The 25,920-nt window shown below is 49.5% G+C and overlaps 1 protein-coding gene across 1 annotated transcript; it reads right to left on the bottom strand.

The window, feature by feature from the left end:
* TRAP1 (TNF receptor associated protein 1) lies at positions 1 to 25,104 on the bottom strand. Its single transcript, XM_062635654.1, has 18 exons — positions 24,984 to 25,104; positions 20,326 to 20,493; positions 18,816 to 18,898; positions 18,297 to 18,437; positions 11,190 to 11,261; positions 10,347 to 10,507; positions 9,013 to 9,122; positions 8,740 to 8,813; positions 5,820 to 5,975; positions 5,317 to 5,437; positions 5,115 to 5,184; positions 3,783 to 3,930; positions 3,070 to 3,255; positions 2,375 to 2,513; positions 1,800 to 1,885; positions 1,119 to 1,264; positions 657 to 729; positions 1 to 377 (listed from the first exon to the last, which is right to left on the bottom strand). Exons 1-18 carry the CDS (start codon positions 25,072 to 25,074, stop codon positions 276 to 278), a joined length of 2,127 nt encoding a protein of 708 aa, XP_062491638.1. The 5' UTR covers positions 25,075 to 25,104; the 3' UTR covers positions 1 to 275.
* Between the last annotated feature and the right edge of the window lie 816 nt (positions 25,105 to 25,920).

Genomic DNA, 25,920 nt, shown 5'->3' with positions numbered 1-25,920 from the left:
CAGAAATGTGGGTATATTGTTTTAGCAGTAGCCTCTGGATATTGTTCCCAAGACCATCACTCTTTGCATAGGTTGATGACATATGCTCTAATAATTACAACTGGCTCCTCCCTGTGCAGGGAGGGCTGGAAGTCCCCTCCATTCTCCCCAGCCCTCTGCCCCGTGAACCCATTACTGCACAGGGCCTGCAAGCAGATGCTGCAATAGTTGACAGAGTTGACTGCACTTGAAGGAAGAGAGATCGGCACAGAGTTCATCCTTCAGTCTTCTGTGGCTCAGTTCTTGTCCAGGATTCTGGTGAGGAGTTCATTCAGCTTGTTCACCATTGGTCTGGGATCCTCATTCAGCCCTGCTGCTATCATGGCATTCTCATAAATCTGAAAAAGAGAAAAAAGTATTAAATAAGGAGCAAGAGCAAGCTGCATGAGAGCTGGGGAGGGAGTGAGTGTCACTCTCCAGGATTTGCATGCCCAAACCAAGTACATCTTCTAGGCCATCAGGTAGGAAAACACATGGACCACAAATACCAACAATATCCAGAGTGGGGTACCATGGGAAGATGTGATTCTGGTCCACTACAAGGGCTTCACCACACATGATCTGCAAGGTGGCTCTGGGGAGAATGGTGCTGCTTCTGGAGAATGCCTGGCTCTCACCTGATCAAGCAACAGCTGGGCCAGATCAGGCTGACTGTCCTTCAGCTCGTTAAGCTTCTTAATCAGAGCATGCCTGGAAGAGAGAGAGCAACACTGAAACTTGGTATTTTCGGACACAATGAGAAATCTATTTCCAGAATGAGCAGCTAAGACAAGGTGGGACAAAAAAGGTTCTACCTAAAGGCCAAAATAGCTCCAACGATTCCTTGCTCCTGCTCTTAAGGCTTCTTGTTTCATTCCTACCCTGTTCTAAAATCCTCATGGACCCCAGAGGGCTGGACATAGCCTGTGTGGGTGGCTCATGTCAACTTTGCCATGCAGGCTCACATATTAAAGCCCTGTTAGCACATGCTGCACTTAAGGAGAACTCTGCTAACTGGGAAACTTACATTGCCTCCCCTCTGCCTCCATCCCAGGCAGCCTGCTGTGTCCCATGCCTAGCACCAGTACTATTCCCCTTACCTGGTGTTGATCTCCAGGGTGGGCTGCAGGAGCTGGGCACGTTCCTCTTGGGTCTTGGCCAGCTGCTGCATACGCAGAAAGTGGCGGGCAGCCCCCATCTCGAGCACAGTGATCATGGCAGGGTGGGTGTCCAGCCGTGTAGTCACCTGCGGCAAAACCAGCCGTCAGTGCTGAGATGGAAAGTGCATGTGGGGGAGGTTCAGGGACTTGCAGTCTCCCCAGCACAGATCCACACCAAGCCTCCACATGATTCATCCCCACCCCACAGGAGCTGCTTAAACCAGCAGGAAAGCTGGAGGCCCAAATGGCCCCACTGGTGCACAGGCAGTAGCTCATAGCTGTACCCAAAGCACTCCTTACCAGTAAGACTTTCCAGTCCTCAGCCAAGAAAGTCACAAACCTGTTCTGGTAACCTGAGCCTTAAGCAGTAAAATGGGCTTTGCTCATTACAGCAAGATGTGGTCCTTCCACTGCCACACTGCCCATTCAAATGACAAATGCCAGCACCTATATCATTTACATATATCACTATATACAATATACAGAGATGAAGCACATAAATGATTTATCTCAGGAAAAATCTATGGCAGCACATCCCCAGTTAACCACCGTCTTTTCCCCCTAGATGCCCCTAGACTTCCATGGATCTCCTGTACTCACTTAGCCACACAGAATACCTACCTTAACGCCAGTGACTCGAGAGCCTAAGGCATTTCTCATCCAGGCCATGAGATCCTCAGCCTCTTTCTCTGTCAGACGTTCTGCAGCTGGCAGGGGAAAGAGGGCACATCTGAGCATGTGCCTATAGCGTGCCAATGGACAGTGAGCTTTATCCCCAAGATCAGTCCATTTCATACCTCTATTTACTTTTCTCTTGTGGAAATGGGAAGGCAACACCACTTGGCACACACCTATGTATATGACCTTGCCATACCCAGAGAGGGCAGGCTCATGCCCTCCCAGTGCCTGCCTGTCTCTGCCAGGGCACCAGATGTGTGCACGTTGTTAAACTTGAACCATGGAAACTCCACCTATAACACTCCATCTGTTTAAATTACCAAATTGCTTAAATTTTGTTCATATGGGATGAAATGGATTTAAAAGCACTTCAAGTTGCCTCAGAGCATGAGAATGGCAGGATGAAAGGAATGCTCTTGCTTGCATGCTCAAGAGCTGCATGAGGACTGGAGGAGGTGTACCCTCACTGGCTGGCACAGGGCTGCAGGACTGTCTGCAGCAGGGGAGCATCATGATACCTGGGCTGCTCTCTTCAAACTTCTCTTCCTTATAGTGATCAACCACAATATCTGTCTCCACCGAAATCAGCTTCTTCTTGTCAAACTCCCGAAGGTGCAAGAGTGTCAGCTCATCAAATTGCTCATAGCAGAACAGGACCTGTGCCAAAAAAGGGACAATACATTGCTTGGGACAATAACACCATTTCCTCCTTCCTAAGGCAATTCCACACCAAACAGTGAGAACATCACAAGGAAACTAGCAGGTTCAACCCCATGGTGACTATCACTCAGGGCTCCGAATGAAAGTGAACCCTTGGAGGGCTTTGTTGCCATGGGTGGCAGGTCTGCAGCCAAACAAGTCTTGCTGCCCCATGGTGAGAACCAGCGCTGCCTCTGATCCTGAAAGGGCCACTTGCCTGCAGAGGGCACTTGTAATACCACTACCAGCCCTGCAGAGCAGCTCTGGGGCTCCTGCTCTGTGGTTCAGTGAAGGTTTAGACCGATGCACTAACAGCCTGCACAGTGCGTGACAGCTCTTTCCTGGCCTCAGGCTGCAGGATCCAGTCTGAGTGGGGACAGGGAGCACAGGAAAAGACACCGCAGTAGTGGGGTCTGTCAGAGGCCTCAGTGCCCTGCTCAGCCCTGAGGCCCAGGTGAGCCATGACCACAAATGCAGTGACTCAGGGTGTTTCACTGGCACACTGCTCACCCACCTCCATGTCCTTTTTCTTCATGGCCTCAAAGTATGGGGAGTGCTCAGCCAGGTGCCGGTTGGGTGCACACAGGTAGTAGATGTTCCTGCTCCCTGCCTTCATGCGGGAGGCATAGTCAGTCAGGCTGGTGAGCTGGCCTGCAGGCAGGGATGACGATTCATAACGTAGCAACTTTGCTATGTCCTCCTGGAAGAAATGTGCTCCTGTGAGCTGGGGGCAGGCAACTACAGCTCTACTTGACCACTGCCAGGCCCAAGAATTCCATTTGTAGCATGCAGGCCTCTTTGCAGCCCTGTAAAAAGGCTTAGGGGACTCCAAGTCCCTCCTTTCCTGCTCCAGATATTAAGGAGGGAGAAAAGCGATCTAGACAGGATGTAGGTCAAGCTCTCCTGGAAATATGAATCCAGGCAGAGGACAGTAGTAGTGGAAAGCCCTCCTTCATTGCCTGCTGTAGTTCATATTGCATCAGGGAGAGCTGAAAACACAGTGTGGGTAAAGAGACTCCACAGAGTCTCTCAAATTAAGTGGGAACCAGCACCTTGTCAGAAAGAGCGAGAGTTTGGGCACTAGAGAATCTGCAAGTCTTGTTACACCCAGGAACACAAGCTACGGGTGTGTAAGATTCACAGAGAAGTAGCAGTCCCCTCATCCCAGGTCATGGTAGGAGCCAGTAATCTTTCCCATCAGATGCAGTGCTTCAGGACTCCTGGTACCTTGACATCCTGCTCTGCTATTGTGACAATCCCCTCTCTCATGAATACTCCGTAGTCCTCAAAGAATTTGGCATATTTTTCAGGGTCCTTCTTGCTCTGGTCAATGAAGAACTTGATCAACTTCTTCTGCAAAACATCTCGGAGCTTCCTGCAGCAGAAATAATTCTTTCTAAAGATAGCTGCCAGACCAAGAGGTTTTGGGTGAACATCTCTCTCCTTGTGCAGTGTTTGAGAGATGCATTTGCAAACTTGACGATAAAGAAGAAACTGTGGGTCCACTGTCTCCTCTCCCTCATGGCTCTACATCTGTTCTTTGTATCTCAGTCAAGAGCAGCTCCAGGGCTGGAGAGATAGCTAGAGCTATGCTACAAAAGTATTGCTGAAGGTCAAATCTTCACTAACTCGTGACTCAGTGATGCTGTTGTACATAACAAACCATGCACAGGGCATCTGCCTCACTCCCACAGCTACCCTTACACATGGGAAGGAAGCAGCTATAGAAGGATTATGCTTGGAGGAATGCTTTCTGAAGGCCTGAAAATCGACTGTGAAGTGACTGGGTTTATTTGCCGACTACATTGAAAACAGAGGCGTTTCCCTAGCCATAGAATACAAAGTTAGCCATCAAACTTAACAAGGTAACACCACCACTGTTAAGGAGCAAAAGCCTACTTGTATATTTCCTTCAAGTTCCAGCAATGGCAGATGTTTGAGAGGGGACCTGAAGGACAAAAAGTAAGGAAAAACTTACTTCAGATCTCAGGGGTTTTTAGAGGACACTGGTCTGTGGGCAGTCAGCTTTGCTGGGCCTTGGCACCAAATGAAAACCCTGCTGGCTGGCACTCAGTTTTAAACAAATGTGTGTGTGAGTGCAGCAGAGCTTTGAAAGAAGTCTGGGAACAAGAGGCACAAGGCGCTGTTTGAAGATCTACACGTAAATAATAGTGACACTGAAGTACAGCCTAGCTTCCTAGTACTGACAGCTTTGGTTTTGTTTTCCAAACCACTTGGTGATGCAGACTGGACACTTTAAATAGCAAATCCACTGGTACTGCCATAGACCAGAGATACTGAAAGGCAGCCTAGGACATTAAGGACACATGGCCCAAGCAGGTGGCAGCAGATTGTATGACACAGGACACCCAAACCTCCAGATGTGACCAACATGACTGAGAAACAACTCACTTCATAGACTACAGAAATTCTCAAGAATGAAAATGCTGCAGTTTACATGCTGGTCTTTCCAAGTGCCTCTAACTATCCCATAGTGTCCCCTCCTCAACCAGCAAGAAGCTGGAAGAGCCTCAGCAATCCACAAGATCTCTTACTTACCTGATCAGTGCACTCTCCTGCAGCAGCTCCCTGCTGAGATTCAGGGGTATATCCTCACTGTCCACAACACCTGGAACAGAGAGCAACCCATGAACAGTGAGGTAAGCAGGAATGTCAGGTGGAGGAAGGCAAGGCAGCCCCTCGCCTCACTCCCTGTGGAAGCTATGGTCCACAGCCCATTATGTCTGGTCCCAGCACACACCTCTAAGAAAACGCAGCCATTTAGGCAGGATGTCTGCAGCTTTGGTCTGGATGAGAATTTTGCGGCTGTAGAGGGCAACGCTGGAGCCCAGTTCCCTGCTGATGTCAAACATGGACGGTTTCTGCAGCAGCAAGAGACAAAAGGGTAATACCAACACTGTGCAGGGTGCCCAGCTGCACACTACCCTGCAGTATCTCTGTGGCTGCACCAGTTGACCAGGTCATACTCTGGTCTTCCCTACCAGTGCTGAATCCAATGAGAGCCAAAATCTTGGCTGTCTTCCCTAGGGAGCTACCTGAGCCATCTCCCTGCTCCTGTCATGGCTCAGTATCCCCACAACCATCCTGTGGCACTCAGTCCACTGCATAGATGCCACACTGGATATTTCTCCTTGTCATTCTGCAGCTTTATCTGCCTCCTGTCCATGAGGAGCTCTCCTATTCTCTCCTCTTCAGAGGAACTGGGCAGATGTCCCCCTGTTCCCTGGATAAAAGGGCACATACTTGCTCAGGCACGTAGAAGATGCTGCGGATGTTGAGGGGAGCATCAGTCTTGTAGTGCAGGATGTAGCGGGGCTTGTCATAAGCCTGCGCTATGAAGTGGTAGAACTCCTCATGCTGCCACTCACCGATATCCTTGGAGTCCAGCATCCAGAGTGCCTGTGGAGGAGCAGGGACATGAGTTCCCATCAGCTCTCAAGACCCGTGGCCTCACAGTGTAAGGCTCTTTCAGAGTTATACTTTCCCTCCAGGATGCTGGAGCAAGAAAGTATGATCTTTCAAAAAGACTCCTCTGCACAGCCCAAGGGCAGTGAGATGTACTGTGATTCAGGCACATTATCACAGACTAACAAATTACTGCTCCCCAGCTGATCTCAGGTCACTTCCCATAGAGGTGGCCCTGCAACATACATCAGGCAGCTTTGTTTAAGCCAAACAAAAGGGATTTGGCTAACTCCCACTGCCTCACACTTGGTACTGCTAAGAGCATCCTGGACAGCTACCACAGCTCAGCTGACTGGCAGCACCGGTCAAGCATCTCAAGGTTTGACCAGCAAACAAAAGAAAAGTGAAAGTTTAAGTGGGTCTGTTTCAACCAGCCAGCCATCCTGATGGAGGTCACTAGCACTATTGACATGGTTTACTGGTGTACTTGGGAGTCCTGGGATAATGGTTGGACTTGATGATCTTAAAGGCCCTTTCTAACCTAGTTGATTCTATGGTTCTATCATCCCACCACCAGGTCAGCCAAGTGCTTGTGAAGCAACTCCCAGATTGCCTGTTTTCCATGGGTTTGTTTTGGAGCAGTTCAGGAGATGCTTTGTAAACCACTCGTCCATCCTTGCTGCAGGGCCAGAGTGCTCCAGTAGTACCATTTTACATGCTAACATGTGAACTGAAGTCATAAGCTCCAGATCAGGTGCTTTCCAGTGGCCATGCTTTCCCCTTGCTGCTGCTCTAAACCCTCCAAGGCTTTCTGAAGCATTCAGCCCATGCTCACATCACATGAAAGTTTTCAGTACCTCAGCAGAAGACCAGCATCTAGCAAAGACATGGGAGGTTCTGCACATTTAACAGGCATTGGATATCAGCTAAGAATCTTATGTCCCCAGCCAGGTGAAGCCCACTACAGCCACTGTCACTCACTACTACTCAAGCCCTAATGACAGAGCGATTACTGAGGGCAATGCAAACATCCAGCCCACCCTCCACCTACCAGAATCCAAGGGATTCAGGGCCCTGGTACCCCTACCATGCTGCCATGCTCCTTAAAGCTTCTTCTATCTCAAAGCCTTGTTCCATGAGTGGCTTCGTCACATTTCCAGCTCACACAAGTGTCCTGGAGGGTTTGCAGGAGCACAGGTAGGATTATGGACTCAACTGGGTACTAAGGTGTTTTGCAGCAGCTGTTGTTAGGTAAAGTGCTGCTTCCCCAGAGGCTTACTTGTAGCTACAGTTATCACAGTTACACCAGAAAAGCCTCTAACTCCACATAGTCCACTACATGGCAGGCATTCAAGAGCTTATCTAGGAAAATCCACAGCAAGTAACTAACTAGGGCTCTGTTTACAGTGAACTGATGATGATATCTGGAAAAACACAAGAATAAGATCTTGGGTAATGCAAAGGCCTGAAACAGGAGCATAATGAGAATAAAGCTGTTGCTGTAGCCCAAGGGAAAAGAGACTTTCTGATAAGGAGATAAAAGTACACGACTCTATTAAGCACCCCTTGCTCTAGTACTACTCTTCTCTAGGGAGCCTGTTCTGTTGATTGCAAGGTAGAAAGTGCAAACAGCTGTCTAAGTCTATTTCCAGTTTTGTAATTTGAGGGAAACAGGTATAAAGTCTCTGGAACAGAAACACTATTACACAGGAATCCAAATAAATATCAGTGACTGATAACAGCAATTACAGAACCTTAGATAAATGATAATGAATTTAAGTGCAGGCTTGAAAGTTTATGCATTCAGTGCCACATTCCAGCAACCAAAAAACCCACACACATGCTCTCTGCCTGCTCTCTTAGGTAAGGAAGCTTTAAACAACCAGAAAAGGAGAAGCTGGAAGAAAATGATTCATAGTTTCTTGTTTTAAAGATAATTAATTTCGCCAGACTCCTGCAACTGGGCCAAGAACTTACTGACTAAAATAGAGCTGGCTGCAATATAATTGCAAGTGGGCAGAAAATGCATCAAGCAGTGCTCAGCTAGGAGCTGTGAAGAAGATCAGGCTGTGACCTGAGCCACTTAGAAAGCCAACCATTCACTGGCACTGGCTGTCCCATGCTAAAGGACAAAGAACTGAAGCAAGAGGTGTCAGCACACCAGTGATATGAGCAATCCCCACACCACTAACATGTCACCTGGCTGGAACAGTTAGAATAAGTATTATAAAGCACCGAAATAATAATTCTGATTAAGGGAAGATCCAGAAGATAACTATAAATAAAACCTGCTTTGCTAATCTACAGGAATTCTCTCCAACAAATGCAAATAAGCAGTTCCAGGCATGACTTCTGCTGGATTTTTTGTAAGAGCAAGTAGAGATAGGATAAGGGGGAACGGCTTTAAACTGAGGGTGGTGAGGCCCTGGCACAGGTTGTCCGGAGAAGCTGTGGCTGCTCCATCCCTGGCAGTGTTCAAGACTACGTTGGACGGGGCTTGGAGCAACCTGGTCTAGTGGAAGGTATCCCTGCCTGTGGCGGGGGGGTGGAACTGGATGATCTTTAACATCTTTAACCATTCTATGATTGTAAGATTGTCTTCTTTTGTTCTAACTCACTCATCACTGCAGGGTCTGTGATATCCTGGACAATCCTCCCGATCTCCAGGGACAGCAGCAGCTCTATGCTGTTTTCTGTCTCCTGTGGGGGATTACAGTGGTTCACCTCCACAAGTGACCTCAAGAGCCCTCCTGCTCACCTGCAGTGTGTTAATTCTTCTCCCGTTGAGGTACAGTGGGAAGCTGATGAAGTTGCTGTATTTTGTCACCACCTCTGGAAAGGAGACAGAAGACACAGAAGAGCTGCATATAGGAAAACCACAGAGTTAAGAATTTCCTCAGTAAGAGCAGATGAAAGGTGTTGCAGGAGAGGAGAAATGCTGTAAATGCCCCTCCCACTCATGGGGCACCAATAGCCTTCACACAGCCCCATAGCAGGTAACAGTGTAACAGCACTTGCCTCCTCCACTCACCCTTGACTCGGTCTTCATTTGCAAACTCCTTGCAGTCTTCTTTGAGATGAATAATAATCTTAGTCCCAGTTCTGACACCAGATGCTTCTGCAATCTCAAACATTCCTGAACTAGGATTAGAAACAGACCCTGTGTCATTTTGTGCCTCAGATACACCCATGATAGGACATTAAAATGTTTTATTAAATTAAGAGCACACACAATACTTCAGTGTCAAGCAGAAAAGACAGAAAGTTGGGAATGCCTGAATGTTCTCTGTGCCCCTGAGAAGCCCCCCCGAACATGTCGCTGTCTTTCCTACAGAGACTCCACACCCAGCACACTGGGTGTTTCTCTGTAAAGACACCAGCAGCCTCTACTGAAAATGAAACAAAGTTCAGGTTGGTTCAGCCTAGCCTTCAGCTCCTCTCCTACATTTCCTACAATGACTGCAACACCTAGGCTCCTGCCTTCTCACCTGTCAGCTCTGACATGTTTGCGGGCTGTTGTTCGTATCTCCACTGGAGAATGCAGTGACTGGTTACAATGAAAAGCAGCTGTAGTCTGCTGAAGACAGCCCTTCTGGATGACCCCTCATACCCTACTGCTAAGTGAATGCCATATGGGGATCAAAGACTGGTGAGCACACTGACCCAGGGCAGAGCCAGCAGCAGCAATGACAGACAAGCAAGCCTTCAAAGCGTACAGCAGTACAGATTGCAGTGTATGGCAGCCTGACTACAGCCAAGACAGTCTGATGTCTCAGTTACAAGATGCTTTTTCAAGAATTTAAATAACAGTAAATTCTTTATTCCTAGGAGATTTTAATTGAATGCAAAGCTTGTAAACCCCAGAAGCTTTAATTTCAACATGGTCCAGCAGTCCACAGCTTTGTCATCACTGATGTTTGCAACTTCAAGCAAAAAGCAAAAGATGAGCACACAGATCTGACACACAGAAGACGTGCCTACAGAGCCACAGCATGGCACAAACCCTGCTTACCATGGGTGCCCTCGAGCAAAAACCCAGGGGATGACTAGGCCAAAGAGGTTAAATATGTCTCTCCAGTCTGGGGCACTGCTGAGATGATTGCCTGCCAGCAGGGAAGGAACAGGAGAGGCAGGTACTCTCTTTGTTCACAACATGCCTGCTCCAACAAAGCAAGTTTGTCCTTGTGGTTTTCACCCTAGCACATCTGGCTGCACTTTGTTGCAATGTATAATCTGTGCAGGATCTAAACCAGTAAGTGTGGTTATGAAAGACAACACAAGCCCCATCTTGATTTGCACAGCTTTCAGTCTGTGCCTGGCCTGGACTCAGTGCTGACATGCTTCCATCCCATTCTGTAGCCTTACCCGTCTGATGACCAGTGGTAGCCTGGGCTCCCTGGCTCTGCAGACTGTGAGAACACCTCCACTTTATCAGCCACCATGAAGGCTGAGTAGAAACCCACTCCAAACTGGCCAATGATTTTACTGCTGGCTTCAGCTTGGCTCTGCAAAGCATCTAGAAAAGCCTAGAAGAACAAAGGAGACATAAATCACCTGTGATGTCAGGTACCACCAGGAGGCTGCAATCCAGCCTCTGGCTGGGCTCCTCATGCCCTGATGCAGCCCTGTGTCAGGTACCCAGGCCAGCAGCCCAGCCTCATCCCACAGTTCCACATTCAGTGCTCTGAGGGCAGTGCCTAAGGAAAAGGGTTTTCTCACAGGGGACTGCACCTCTGGAAAACAGGAGCATTGCTTAGGGCACTGCCACTAGGAGTAAAGGAGCACAAGCGATGGCTCAGTCAATCAGAAGCATGAAACCTTAAAATAGTGAATCCAGCGATGAAAAACAAGATGAGGTATATCTATGGGGCACAGCTGCTGCCCCCTGGACAGTGGGTGAATGCTGAGGGAACATGTGCCCCTCCATAATGATGGCCTAGGGAGGAAGGTGTTTGGGAGCGAGGGCAGCCAGGTGCAGCAGGATTACACGCAGTGCCCATTAGTGCTGCTTGAGCACCACAGCACACACCATTAAGAGCTACAAGACTCCAGAGGTAGGTTTCACTTTCCAAGAGGGGTGTAACTTCACAGCTGTGTCAGGGGCCAAGGGACAAAATGGAATGAGAAATTACTGAGAGAACAAAAGTGGCTGTAATTGGAAAAGACTTTTCTAAGGCGGGGGGAAAGGGATGCCTCATCCCAAGTTACCTTTGAGCCTGATCGAGCAATGGTACCGAGGTTAGAAACCAGCTCCTCCTGGGTCATCCCAATCCCTGTGTCCTGAAAACAAATGGCAATTGTAGCAAGAATATCAGTAGAAAAGCACTGCTTTAGCAAACAGCAACCACACAACTTCTGACTCCCACTCTCTCCCAGCCAGCTGAGCAGAAAAGGCAAGAGGAGGCTTCCAGCTGTAACTCTGCCTGTTCATGGTCAGGACAGTGGACTGAAAAGGCATGCAGCTCCAAGGGAGCTTTTCAGAAAGCTCAGAGACTCAAGCCATTTCTCAAGAGAAGACAAACCCATGCTAAGACAGGCACAGGACAGTGCTGGGAACAGATCTCAACTCAGTCACAGCCTCCCTGTGCCAGCTGTCATGTATGTACAGAGAGAGTTTCCATTCCTGAACACGTCCAAAGGGGAGGCTGCGAGAAGCAGATGGGGACCCGATCCTCTTGTACCCAGAATCTGTGGCAGAGCGGCAAGTCCCTTAACTCTGAAGTAATGCAGACCCTTGTCTATAAGCACCACATTCACTGATCTCCATCAACTCTGTCTTCCCCTCACATTAAGGTCCACAAGACTTGAGTGTGAAGCTGTCAATGCCCAGGTCCCTGAGCACTGGGTACTGCAGTGCCCATGGGGACAGACTAACACCAGCCACACCTCGCAGTGCTCTGTCCAGGTTTCAAAGGCACACAGTTTGTTGTCATCACCACTATTAATCCAGATTGCATTGCTGTGTGCAGACAAACATCTCTGCTGCTAGCATGTGCCCCTCAGGCAGCAGGCCCTGCAGCAGCACATCCAGAAAAGGCTGCAGCAAGCCTCAGACTGGGCTGCAGTTTCATCTGTTCCCACAACATATTTGCATGATCCCAGGACAACACGGTTAACAGCAAACCCCAGCTAGAAATGACCACACAGGATCCCAACAAAAATCTTTCCCGCTTTGTAGTCCAATGTATTTTCAGACTTTCTCGATATACATCTTGCAGAGCAGCAAAGGGCAGGCTAACGCCCCCAGGATGCCACTTCTGAAACTCCCCTCCCCAAATCCCAGCAGCTTCTCTACCTGACAGAAACATCGGAGAAGCTAGTCTTACAGGTTCTCTGAGCCACTCTGTGAGGCAGCAGCAGAGTGAACATGAGGCAAGTGAAAGGTGATTCTTATCCACATGAGAAGTTCAGCTCTACTCCAGTAGTGGTGAGCACAGTTACCGCAGCTGACAGCAGCCTGCACGCCCGGAATGGCCAACATGCTCACAGTGTTGTTAATGCAGGGTGGGATTCAGTGTGCAGGAGTCAGCAAAATGAGCAAGGGCAGAGCTGACTGCTGATAGATGGCTCAGAGGTGAGATGCCTCTAACCACCCATGTGGGGCATTTGCTGGGCTTATTAGCAAAGTAATGTCAGTACGTGTTTTGTAATACAGTGTTTAACTCCACTGAAGGATCAAACTGCTGAACTTGTGAGGTGCTATGTGGGTAAGACATTTTTCTGCAGCCCCCCAAGTCACAGTGCAGCAACACCTTTCCCTTGATTAAATACACTAAGGCCAGTCAGTTGACTTGGCTGAGAAAAGGGATGATGCCCAGTAAGATCTCAACAGCAGGAAATGAAAAACCAGGAAAAACAAACAGGCTATGGCAAAATCTCAGGAATCTGACATGGTCCCTTCCCCCAGAGAAGAAGAAGCCAGAAAGAAAAGTTTTCAGCATCTGGTTCAGGTTTTGTTCATGCCAGACTCTGAAAAGAACTCTTAAATCCTCTGATCCAGTCCTATTTATAGCACAGCATGTCATTCCAAATTCCAGTATGTTAAAAAAATATATATCCCTACCCCATGAATTTATTTGGCTATCAAATTATAAGTGCCCTGTCAAACTTATTGCAAAATGTTTAATGGCAGTTCCTGCAGACTAGTTCGATGAGGGCGAATCGCAACAAAGAAAGAGAGCACGGCTCAAACACTCCGCTCGCCCAACAGCCCGAGCCGCTGCCGCGGAAGCCGGAAAGTCCTTTGAGGTGGCTCCTGGCCGGGCAGACATTTCCTACTGCAGGAAAACACCTGGGCGGATTGCGAGGGAAAAGCCCTCAGGATTCAAACCGCTCTGGCCGCGGACGCGCTTCCTGCGGCTTTCCTGCTGCGCTTCTCCGCTCCCTTCACCAGATGGTGCTGCGCCGGGGAACGGAGGATAAAGCGGCGGCGAGACGGCAGAGCTCGGCCGCTGCAGAGCAGGCCCATGGGAGGCAAATGAACCTGCCACGAACAGCCCGCCTCCGGCTGGGCCGACGCGAGCGCTGGCAGCTCCATGTAATCCAAAGAAGGAGCTGGCTGGACTTCCACTGCCCGTCTCACACCGCTCCCTGCTACGCATGCTGCTGCTTGTGCTCTGGGTGTCTTCACCAGGAACCACTGTGCCATCACACAACCCCCTCGAACGCTTTCTCCCCCTGCCTTCAGTGTGTGTGGAAAGTTTCATGAGGCTGCAAACAGCCACAGTAGAGTCACTCATACAAGCACGAAGCAAACGGTACACGGGGCTTCACAAATTACAAGGTGTGATGGGTATGTTCAAAGTGCAAAAATGCTTCTCCACACCTTGGAGTAACCACCCACTGCGTACCATGAAACAGAGCTCAGCGCGCTGACACTTCATTAGCTGAAGGTTAATTACAGAAGCCCTTCTGTTACTGAGCAGAACAACCTACTCACCTGGTTGAATTTCCCTTCTGTGACTTCTTAGGGTGCAGAGTAAACAGCCTCCCCCTGAACCATCCCCTCTACTGCCCTGTCCCTCTGCAAGGAAACACCACAGGACACAGACCTTCACCCCATCTTCTGAAGAGCTCTACAGCCAAACTCATTGAACTACACTTCTAAACTAAGTAATATTTACCCTGAGGAGACAGCAGCTGAACATTGCTTTTAGCACCTTTGTGTGTGTAAAGCCCTCACAGATGCAAAGCCTGCTGTTGAACTGTAGAGGACCTTTGTGCTTTCCCTGCATTTTGTTCTAACCTTTGTGGTGTGAGTGTTGGACATTGCAAACAGAGGCTGTTCTGTGTAACAACAGCGGGGCGAGAGAACTGTCCTGCATGCAGTACCTCAGGGCTCCCACAGTAAAATCCTCCATGTTTGCTCTGCAGCCCTGAGGGTCTCCCTCTTCCTTGATGAAGTGGTAAATGAACACCTTCAGCCCAGCTATCTGTCTCATCAAATCAGTCAGTCCACAGCTCTTGATTTCCTACCATACTTTTTTGGTAAAGCAGAAACCAACTGTGCATAATTACAGAACAAATTAGTTTAAATCAACAAATTTCTTAGTTTAGCTGGTAAGCAATAACCTCAATAATGTAACATCTTTGCTCATTACCCAAGTCCAGGACAGTAGCTGCACTGAAGCAGTGTTCTGGTTTAGAACCAATATGGCATCTGCAGCAACACCCAGCAGGAAGAAAAGCCACAATAAGACTGAACCATACAGACACAAAGTACTCTTGGCCTAGTACATGGAGGCTGTCCAAAGCAGAAAGCCTGAGGGTCTCTTTCCTTCCAATACCTGTGTTAACATGATTTTCAACAATGCTGAGCACTGCTACAGACTCAGCCTCCCCCAACCCAGGTCTAAATACCCACTGTTCAGAAAAGTACTTCCTTCTATGCATTTTGAATTTCTCATTTTAAAAGGTGACATGCTCCTATTCTGGCATGAAGAGGAAGAAAAGATGCTGCACTTTCTTTCCTAGGCTGCAGGTTATTTGATACATTTATATTTCTGGTTCCCTGGCTTATTTGTTAAAGATGATGCAACAACTGGAAGCTCTAATGGCTCCTCTGCAATCAGTGGCACATTTCCATAAGCTTAATTCCACCTAAGGCTTGTTGAAGTACAGGCAACTTTACCCCTCCATCTCCACCTGCATTATTGTCCACCTCTTGCTCCACAGCTTCCTCAGGCCCAAGTAGCAGAGGGATACTGCAGTGCTGCTCAAAGAGAAGAAGGACGTAACCCTCTCCCTACTGCAGCCTGGTAGCTGGACATGACCCAGCATGGAGGGGGACTGGCTCCCTGCCTGCACCAAGCTTCGGTGGACATGTGGATGCACCTGCATTGAACCGCTGAATTCCAGTTCCTCATCAGAGCCTCAGGACAGCCCCATTGCAGCTTTGTTGCAGACTCTGTATAACTCCGGGAGAGATCTGCTCAGTGATGCAGGGAGCAGTTGCAGGGAGGAGTGGTGTTTGCAGTCATTTTAACTCCTCCCAAATACAGCAAACTTGTTATTTTGTGGCTTCACAGGCACCGATTTTGGATGACTGCAACAGTGAGAAGAAAGCCCAGCAAAGAGAACTGAGCAGCCCAAGCTCTGGCAGCAATGATGCCCCTTACCTGTGTCAAAACAGCAGCCACACTCGCACCCAGCAGCAGCAGCAGCTATGAGCTTTGGGAACATTTCCAACAATTTCCTCCAAACTATTACCACTGCCCTAGCCCTAAATGGAGCATTAACAACGAGCAGGGCTCCAGTGCCTGAGCTCAAAACCACACAGCAGTATGGCAGAGCTGTGCAGAGTAACGCTGACACCATCACAGCCAAATGCCTGTCACCAGCCAGCCAGTGGAGCCTTGTGCAGGTGTTGAAGGAGAGATCTGTGGTCACAGGTTTTGGGTTTCTAAAGGGTTCTCTGTTCCCACCTCAAAGGGTCAAAAAAACATGTCTGGAAAGCCTCAGCCTGCAGAACTGCAAAGCTCTGCAGATCTGTCCTCACTGAAAACACACCCCTAACATTTTCAAATGGATATTCCAAAGAGATCTGACCTTGCAGGCTGTGGCTGCTACCAGATGGAGCTGTCCTAGAAACAGAACGAGGCAGTTTTCAAAGGGGTGGAGGACACAGTGGAATTTGCTAAAACAATGGGACTTTGGTGAAGGAACTGATGTGGTGTAATCCAGTGAACTAGACAGTGAACATTCCCCCTTAGCAGATAGAACACTTGGCAATGCTTAAGAAGAACATCACTGAATGAGGACATTATTTTAAGTTTCTGAGTTGCTATGCTTGAGACTGAAATTCAGTCTTGGCAGAGAAGTAAACGGAAGCGCAGTCACTTACAAGAGATGAACATAGTCCTTTACTAGAGCTAAATAATCCCTGCAATGAACATGCCTGTAATGGAGATCATCACACGTAACAGATCTGCCTTTTCTCAACTGGTGAGACAAAAACAAATGCTACAGGGCTTGGAAGGAGAGAGAAGAGATGTAGAAGATCCAGAGGTGAAGAGTAGCATGAAGGTCTGAGGAGAAGTACCTAGCAGTGAGAGTGAGACCACAGGGCTTTTTTAGAAAGAAAACAAATTGGGGTGACCATTCCTACAGATCACATGTGAGGGACCTGCTGCACCTGTTTTGGTGGGTCCTACTGGGTACAGAAAGCAACATAGCATTCCTGTAAGGTAGGGAAATGTTCTGAATGAGGTTTGTTCAAAGTAATCATCATATGCAGTACATTTCTCAAAGAGGTTATAAATAAACCCTTCACTGGAGGTAAGGAGCTTTAGGCACTGAGAACGAAACCTATTAAAAGAGATTGAAGTAGCACCGTTCTCTCTCCCTTCTCATGGCAGAACTGCTGCAGTTAAAAGCTTCCTAGTTAAGACTTACTTAATCACATTAAAGATGCACAGGCAGCCAGGTAGGGGGTTATAAAAAGAGCAATCCCTAACATGTCTAATTCGCTCTGATGTCAAAATGCACCCTATCTGCAAGGTGAGCAAACAGGTCTCCCTAAACAAATTGCCAAAGAAGGGGGCAGCTTCCACAGTCACAGGGCACGACTTGTAAGAATGTCTGGATGGAGTCAGAGGCCAATATGGTCTCAAAAGGGAAGGACAAGTGCAAGGCAGGACTGCCACCCTGCCTGGGGCTAAGCAAGAGCTTGGTTCAAGAATTGGTGTTACACAGCAGTTAGGAAAATGCAATAGTCAGGTGTGATAGGAATAGCAAAGGCTCTGCATTAAGGTTTGAGAATCTCTGGGTTGATGGCTGTGTTGCCCACTGATGATCACCAACTTCCCCATGGCAACCGCAGCAACTTGTTCTGCAGAGAAACATCAGTATAAAATAACTATGCAGCCTCTAACAGCCAGTGCTTTTGTCCCACGTGAAAAATACCACTGTGTGCTTTGCCTGTGCCATGGCTCCCCTGGACCTGCTGTGGTCAGCCTTCACTCACACACTGCTCTCTGCTTCGTTTTCCACTTTCCACAGCACCTCTCTCATGGGTGATACTGGTCCACAAGGAAAGTTACCAGTTTGCCTTCTTTGCGTTAAGAACTTTGCCAAGAAAACACCAAAACTGAACTTCAGCCTTCCACCCTGGACAACAGCCATGAAGAAGAGCAATCAAAGTACAGAGAGAAGGACCAGCTCCACTTTCAATTGCCACATGGAGGCCCACAGGTGAGCATGCTGACATTGCTTGTCCCCATTCTGCTAAGCATTTTGTCACCAGAGGGAATAATCAAAACCAGGGCTGCAGAAAGGAGGACAGATAAGTGCCATGGTACTGCCACAATGTATATAGCCCCACCTGTACATTAGAGCAGAACCTTAGCATCTGCTGGGCTTGACCTGTTCTGGAGCAGGAGATAAAACATCAGCAATGGGAGGTTAACACCTCAGACTTAAGGAGGCGAAGGAAATCCTCCCCAAAGGTCAGGATGAAACCAGACTCCCAACTTTTCCACCACTGAGAAATGCACACACAACTTGGGAAGTACACAGGTAAGGTAGTGGGAAAAAAGGGACTGGTAGTTCCTCATAGGGAAGGAAGGAGCGGCAAATTTTCCTATGGGGACAAATGCGGAGCAGATACATCAGTGGTTTCTCATCAGATTCTGAGGTTACAGCCTCATGAACCAGGGTCCAGCTGAGGACAGAACACTTCTGTCAGACAACACTTCAGGCAGGCTTGGGAACCCACAGGACTGTGCTGCCAGTCAGCTTCCACTGATCTGTCACAGGACAGAGGCTAGCGATGAGAGCCCCAGAGAGTAACACTCTCCCGCTACCAAAGGGAGGTACCTGGATAGTGATGGTTCCTTTTCCATTGTCTGTCTGCAGATGGATCTCCATCTCTGGCAAGGCCTTCCCTTCTGCCATCAGCCGATGACGCAGTTTCTCCAGTGCATCGCTGCCATTGGAAATTAGCTCCCGGATAAATACCTGGGGATGAGACACATCCTGACCCTGCAGCCTGGCCTTGTCCACTGCATGGGACTCCAGAGACCTGGGAAATCATTGTCTACTCACAAACTAATTCCCAGCTCGCTAGCAAAAGAACTGCATTTCCCATTATCTGCCAGGAGAACAGTTTGTCTGAACTCAATATCAAAGTGCAGAGGCTCTGAGGCTCACCAGCCACACCTACAAATTGCTTTGAAAATACATTTTCAAGGTGTCTTAAGAAAATGTCATTCAACAGCCAGGACTCGCTGGGAAACTGAACAGGTATTGTCCCAGCTCCACTGTTTTGGAGGTACCCCTTGACAGAGATAGGGCTTTCCCAACAGAAAATCTACCAGCAATTAGCGGGTGCCTCACCTCCTTTTCTGAGTACAAGGAACGGGCAACAATGTCCAGCAGTTTCTTCGTTTCAGCCTGAAATTCATGTTTAGAGGCTGCACCTAGAAAAAAATCACAAAGAGACCTTCAAGGCATTTTGCCAGGGTCCTCTTGGGCAGGAAGGCAAAACTGCAGTTTTACCACTTACTTCAGCTTCCCAGGAATGAAAGCCTGAAGCAGGATGGGACATAGGTAGCTGCAGCCTCCAAGAAGATGACAACAAAGATGATAACATGCTGCCTATGAGGCAGCATGCTTTACCAAGCTGACAATTTGCCTCTGAACCTCAGCTCCTGGCACACAAACCTCAAGACAGCCAAAGCCTGTGGTACTGGCGCATTGGTCACCCTATCTGGGCTGCAGAGCGATCAGTGAATGAGAAGTGAAAGCTGATTCCACTTATTCCTAATGTGTGGCTCTTCCAGTCACCCTTTCAAATGCCTCCCATGGTTTTTAGCCTGCCTTCCATACTCTTCCTTGACTCAGTTTTCAATGGAACCATCTGTACGTGCTCTGCTCCAAGAGCTTCTACACCCAGGCGGCATTTCTCATGCCCAAACAATACTCAGAGCCTTAAGCAGAAAAAGGCAGATTCTCAAATATCTCTCTGGATCAGACAAGGGCGCGCATATGTACAGTCATGTCTGCAGGTGGGTAGCTGTGCCCAGAAAGAGAATTTTCTTTGGGAAGAAGAACACTACAAAACATCTCAGCTGAAAGACCACCTCTGGTCTTTTAAAAATGGCATTTTCTCCTGCCAGAGGCATTAGAGAACCCTGAAGCAACACGGGGAAAGCCATGAGTCCCACATCACCACTGCCATGCCTTGCTGGCAAGAATCTATATTCCCAAGTGACAGGGGCGAAGCTGGGGTGTGAACAGCAGCAGGAGCAGTGCATCAACCCCACTGTGTTCCACCCAGCCTGGCAGTCTCAAAAGTACCTGTCAGAAAAAACACAGGAGCACAGAGTTAAGATGCTATTTCTGTGCTTGAGTAACTCAAATGGCTTCGCTTTAATGCACCTCTCCCTGGAGGTGCAAAGCAATTAATTCTAACTAAAAGGTTGACACTAAGATTCTCATTAGACCTCTATGATCTACAGCAATGACTTGGGCAAGCACAGCCTGCTTCTGGGACAAAAAGTCTCTTTTTAGGCAAATTCTAGTGCCTGTGGAGCCTCTATGCATATGTGTGGCCATCAATTGCATGGCTAAGCCCAGAGATGCAACTTCTTCCAGCAGTCTTGATGGCCTCAATTCTCAGTGAAGGCCGTTCCGATTCACATTCCAGTTTTGGGGAGATGATGGTGCAATACAGATTCAGACTGCAGCCAGGATGCAGTGATCAATACCTGCACCTCCTCCTGAGGCAGAAACACTACTGCAGAGAGCTAACCCTCACAGTCAGGACACAGAGGCACCAAGACCTTGTCCCTGGTCTGCCTGCACCCCAGGAGTGTTCCCACAAGACAGCTATGTTTCTGCCCACCTTTCACGTTCTCTGTGTTGTTTATGATGTTGTGCAGGGGCTCTTCTTCCTTCTCCTCTGCTGTCTGCGTGCTGTACGTCCGGACAGCAGAAATGCTGGCGGCAGGAATGTTGTACCAGAGGCTCCCATGATGGATTATTTGTTTTTGGAGACCTGCTGCTCCCTTTGCTAGAAGACACAATTGAAGATGTGTCAGTACACACCACAAGTACCAGCAGCAAACAGGAACACTCTTAAAAGGTCCCACTTAAGCAATCCCATGGGGAGTTGCAGTGCCTGATCAAGACTGAAGCTCCCTCCCAGTGGAACAGGCACCATTTCCCTCTGGCATTGCACTTGCTGCGTAAGAAGGGCAAAGTGCTGCTTTAGATTGTCTCTTCTGAATTAAAATTCTAGCCAGAAGATGACCATTAGCAGCTCTCACAACAAATTAACCAGTGAGGAAGAGGCAGTCTGCAGCTTTTATTGCTGTTACCTGGCCAAGCTGAAGACAACAGGGAACACTTCAACTCTCACATTACTGCCAGTGGAAACATAAAACCTCAGTGCAAGGCAGCCTGCACCTCCAGGAGATGCCTCCTCTGTTGGGAGATTAAACAAAGCCAAACCTATCCACCGGAAGACTGTTTGCAGCACTACAGAGCTCTGTCCAAAGCCAGGTTCTTGGTGTGATTTCTGCATTGTAGTGAGAATGGCCTGTGCCAGAGAAAGAGCTTGGAGGATCTAAATATGCAGCTGTACTGAGGTGGGAAGCGATTTGCCTTCCCCAGCCCTACGATGAACATAAAGCAACCAGGATGGTCTTGTCCGAGCAGGGAGAACCTGGATAAGCAGCAACTGTCTGGAAGGAGTGAGAAGTCCACGCTTTTCTTACACCTCACTCTGTGCTTACATGCTGTTCCATAAAGCAAGGAAAGGAGGCAAACCCTACACAGCAGGCCTGCAAGAGGTGCGTTTCCAAGATGTCCTTCCTTTAGATGAATGGGTACAAACTCACTCAAAGACTGAACTGAGAACCATTAGTATGGCCACAGTCCCCCCATGCACTGTGACCTCCCTGGAAACAGCTTCTGTGTCTGTCCCCAGCCCTCCAGTCCAGCTGACATACCAGGAGAGCTCAGTGCCCTTCTGAGCCTTCCTCCACCTTGTCGCAGCCCTGCAGTCAACTCTGCATCCCAGCCCTTTCACCAACACCACTCTTCATCCTCTGGCTCATCCTGGGAGGTCTCAGGCTCCCTTCACAAGTGCTATGCAAACCTCCTGCCCACCTCAGCAGGTTCTACAGCCAATACAGTCATCGAGAACAGGTCTTGCTGCTCCAGATCATCAGTCTGGGCTCTTCCTCCAGCTCAGATGAACACAAACCCCTGAGCTTTAGCAGTACTTTTGGCTCCTACACCTCATCCTGAAGAGCTGATCGAGGAGGTTGTCAGTCCTCATTCTTCCTCCTCCTCACAGAAAGCTTTGATTCAAGATCCACTTTTCCAGCCAGAAGCTTGAATTACACCCCAGTCATTCTGCCCTTAAAGAAAAGAGCCCACAAATAGTTCCTAATGCATCTGAACACCTCCTACACACATAACTGCTCGCTCCCTGCGTCACAAACAGTTCTGCCGCATTATCACAGGACAAGTTTTTTATCTTTCATTCGACTGCCTTTGTTGGGCTCATCTGAGAAAGCAACAAGGAAAACAGCCTGGTAGACTGGAATGGAGAGCAGCAGAGAGCTCACCGTGTGGCCATCCAGCCCATCCAGCACCGGAGAGGGCTGAGTCAGCCTGAGTCAGCCCAGGGATCACACATTTATTTACGTATTTACACAGGGTTTACATATTTATGCTCATTTTATGCTCAGTGTAGGTTACTCTGAAAAATCTGCACATGTATGTACGCACATACACATTTTCCATCCAGCAGAAACAGAAGAGGGAATTTTGCTCCCTCCCTGACTCCAAGATCCAAGAGAAACAGGCCAGGAGCAGCTCCGTGCTAACCTTAACTACCATCAGATCTCCAGGCAGAGAAGATCTGGAGCCAACACACAGGTCACCCCTGTAGCCCATAACCACTGCCTAACTCTAGAAACCACAGCTATTTATAATTTTTGATATATTCATGTTTTTTTTTTGTCCCCCGACCTCTAAAGCACAGTAATAAAGCACCACCCATCAGTTCAGAAGTTACTTGTGGATTTGTGTGATGTTTGGTCTTGTCATCCTTAACTAACAGCCCATCCTGTGCCAGGTAGAGACAAGGCTCATTAAACGCAAGCTGCAGCGTCTTCAGACTGTTTGACTCCTCCAGAGCCCTTGCCTGGCCAGCAGGGAAAGGCTCCAGGCAGTTTTGGATATAAACCCACAATTATCAGCACACAGAAGTTGCATCTGCTGAGTTAACAGGAAAAGTGACACCCAGAACAAGAAACAAATGCCTAAAACCAAGAGACAAAGAAGGAATGGCTCTGGATGAGTGCTGTGATGTGCTGGGGCAAATCGGGTCTTTTTGTATCGAGTTAATCAACTGCTAAGCTTTACCACATACCTTCCTGTTTGCATCACTGCCCCACCTGCACCATAGAAGATGGCAGATACCCACATTACTCTCCAACTTCCAGTTCTCGGTGGCTCCCAAGTGATCCTGTGTGTATGACCACAGGGCAGTTCCCCTTTGCATGTAGGGACCACACCATAGAAAAGTGAAGGACCCTCGGGCTCGGGGGCTCCTTTCAGTGCCAGATGCCTCAGTGATTCCCGATCCCCTCAGGAAACACAGCGCTTCTGGGAAAAGGACTGCTGTGAGCCAAGTCCAATGCCAGTTAGAAATTTAGGGTGGGGAATTGAGCACAAAGAATAACCAGCTCAAGACAAAGAGGAGAATTTTGGTCAGCAGAAATTACCATAACATGGTTGCTGTGCATTTGCAAGCCTGAGGATGCTCTTGCAAAGAAGAGCACGAGGTATAAGATGCTTCCAGGCCAGATCTCATCAGAAGAAGAGGCTTCTGAGCTGGGCATCAGATTCTTCGTGAAGCTGGGGAGAAGAGAGCTCCTGCCTGATGCACTCAACCCAAAACACCTCTCAAAAACTACACCAGTTTCAGCCTTCAGCAAGTGAGAGGCAAGAGAAAATTATGCCAACTTTGTGTGGCTGGAGGGAAGGACCAGCTGCCCCTGAAGCCAGGGATCTCTGCCTGCAACCAGGTGGAAGGACACCACCTCCTGTGCCTCCCTCTTTATTTTCACCCCACACAGCTTCTGCTGACTATTTTTTCTGTGAAGGATCTGAATGGCAGGTTAAGGAATAAACCTCTGGCTGTGCTGGAGTCTCTCTGACCCAACAGAGAAATGTGGCTTCCCTCTCAGACACAGGCACTAACAAACCACCGGGGATTTCTGTGGTGGAAGAACTGAATTGTGAAAACACTGAAGCAGCACTCAGTGGCACAATAAATCTAACAGTCTGACCCTGATATCGACCATCTTTGTCACACAGTTTCCTCTGTCACATTTTTCTCTTCATAACCCACAGGGAAACCACAGGCCACACTGACAACTTACAGACCCATCCATCAGGAGCCAGGCGACAGATAAGCCTGGCAGATACTGAGCAGAAGACACGCAGGAACTGTCAGCACACCCCTGATGATAGCTCACAAGTGCACTTCCAGACCGGCACACTGTAACGTAGATGGGACAGGGCACCCCATCATCAGGACCTCAGAGTTCCCACCGTCTCAGCCCTCAATCCTGCCAGCCGCCTTGGGTGGAATCCTGAGCACACCTCTGGGGAAAACAAACCCTCAGGCTCATGTGTATGGTTCCCTGGAACTGGAACAGTCAAAGAACAGCAACCCTGCTGCCTTCTCTGCTGCCTTCCGTGCTGCACACGCTATACACCCTACATTAGCCATGACATGAACCTGGACACACTATACATGCTGTATGAGCCAAGAGATGAAGCATGTCCATGAAGCATGTCCAACGCTACATGACCTGGATGCTACACGACCTGGATGCTACACAGCCTATAAAGGCCAGGATATGAACCCACATATGAGCCAACAGATGAATCTGGTCATGTTGTATTACCTGAACACACTATATGCCCCATAGGCCAGCAATTGTACATAGCATATCATGTATCTAGGAGATGAACTCGGACACACTGTACACCGTGTATGAGCCAGGACATGAACCTGGATGTGCCATACGGCCTGGACATGTTTCACACACTGTATGAAGCAACATGGGAACACGGACACGTTCTTCATCCTACATGAACCTGGACAGGCTGCACATCCTATGGGAGCCAGCAGGTGACCCCAAGCACGCCGTGTGCCCTACGCGAGCCCGCGCGAAGCCTCTCCCCCCCCCCCCCCCCCCCCCCGTGAGGGCTGGGCCTTCACGGTTGCCGGTGGTGGAGAGCACGGGAGGCCTGTGGAGCCGCTGGCCCGTGGTTCGCCCGGCCGGAGGCAGCGCTGCTTGTGCACACGCGGGCCTGGGTCCGCCCCCGAAAGACGCGACCGGCGCATACGGCAGCGAGGGCAGCCCCGGGGAGGCGAAGGGTCTCTCACGCCGCCCGCCCCCACCGCACACCCCCTGCCAGCCCGCCGGGACTCGGTGGCGGCGGGTGACGCGCGGCGGGGCGGACCCTGCTCACCTACGGCCGCCCGCGGCCCGGCCCCGGCCCTCAGCAGCGCCGCCAGGCACCGCCCCCGCCGCGCCACCGCCGCCGCCGCCGCCGCCGCCATGCCGCGCGCTCCCGCCTCACGCCGCTCTGCTGCCGGCGCCCGTCGATGGCGTCACGCGGGCCTCCCTGACGTCATGCTCACGCACGCGCGCCACCCGGCGCTGCGCAGCGCGGCTCAAGCTGGGTCGTGTCCGCGCGCTCGCTCCTCCGCTCGGTGCCCGCTCACCAGCTGCGGGGTGAGGAGCTCCCTCGGGAAAGCCGCTTCCCGCCGCGCTCCCTGCCCGGCTCTGCCCCGCTCTGCTGCACCTTGTGACAGAGGTGTCAGGCCCAGGACGCCACTTACGAACCTGCCCGGTTAAAACCCTTTCTGTGTCTCCGCCTCCGCGGGAGCCCGGCACAGTTACTACAAACCCGTCCGCGTGGCCTCAATGAACACACAGCTAAAAATAAGCAGCCTGAGCAGGTCTCATTTTAGTGAGCGCTAACCACTTCCAGGCAGAGATGAGGGCCTTCAGGTGAGAACTGTGACCACCTAACAGAGGCAGCTTTGTAAGCCCGACTTGAGGGAGCTGGCTGGAAAAGCTACACGCGCACGGCACTTGTGCTCGCAGCTTATCTTTGGGACTGGACCAATGCATGTGCTGGTTTGGAGGTTTGTGTGTAGGAAACACTTGCACGCAGTGGGGTTCCTCAGTGCTGGATGTTACAGATCAGGCACAACTAACCCAGCGTGAGCCCTTTCATCACTCTGGCACTCTCCTGCTGGGCTGTGTTTCCACCTGGAACCAACCCCAGCTCCTCCTCGAGATTCCCTGTGTTGCCGCCAAAACCAAAATAACTTCCAAGCCCATTTCAAACACTTCCCTCCTACCACTGCTTTAATTGCTACCTCCAGCTGACCCCCCAG

Source organism: Pezoporus occidentalis, unplaced genomic scaffold (assembly GCF_034315485.1).
Source record: "Pezoporus occidentalis ecotype Australia unplaced genomic scaffold, CSIRO_AGI_Poc_V1 ctg113, whole genome shotgun sequence".
Taxonomy (NCBI): domain Eukaryota; kingdom Metazoa; phylum Chordata; class Aves; order Psittaciformes; family Psittacidae; genus Pezoporus; species Pezoporus occidentalis.
The sequence above is the reverse complement of the archived record's forward strand: the minus strand, read 5'-3'. Positions and strand labels throughout refer to the sequence as shown.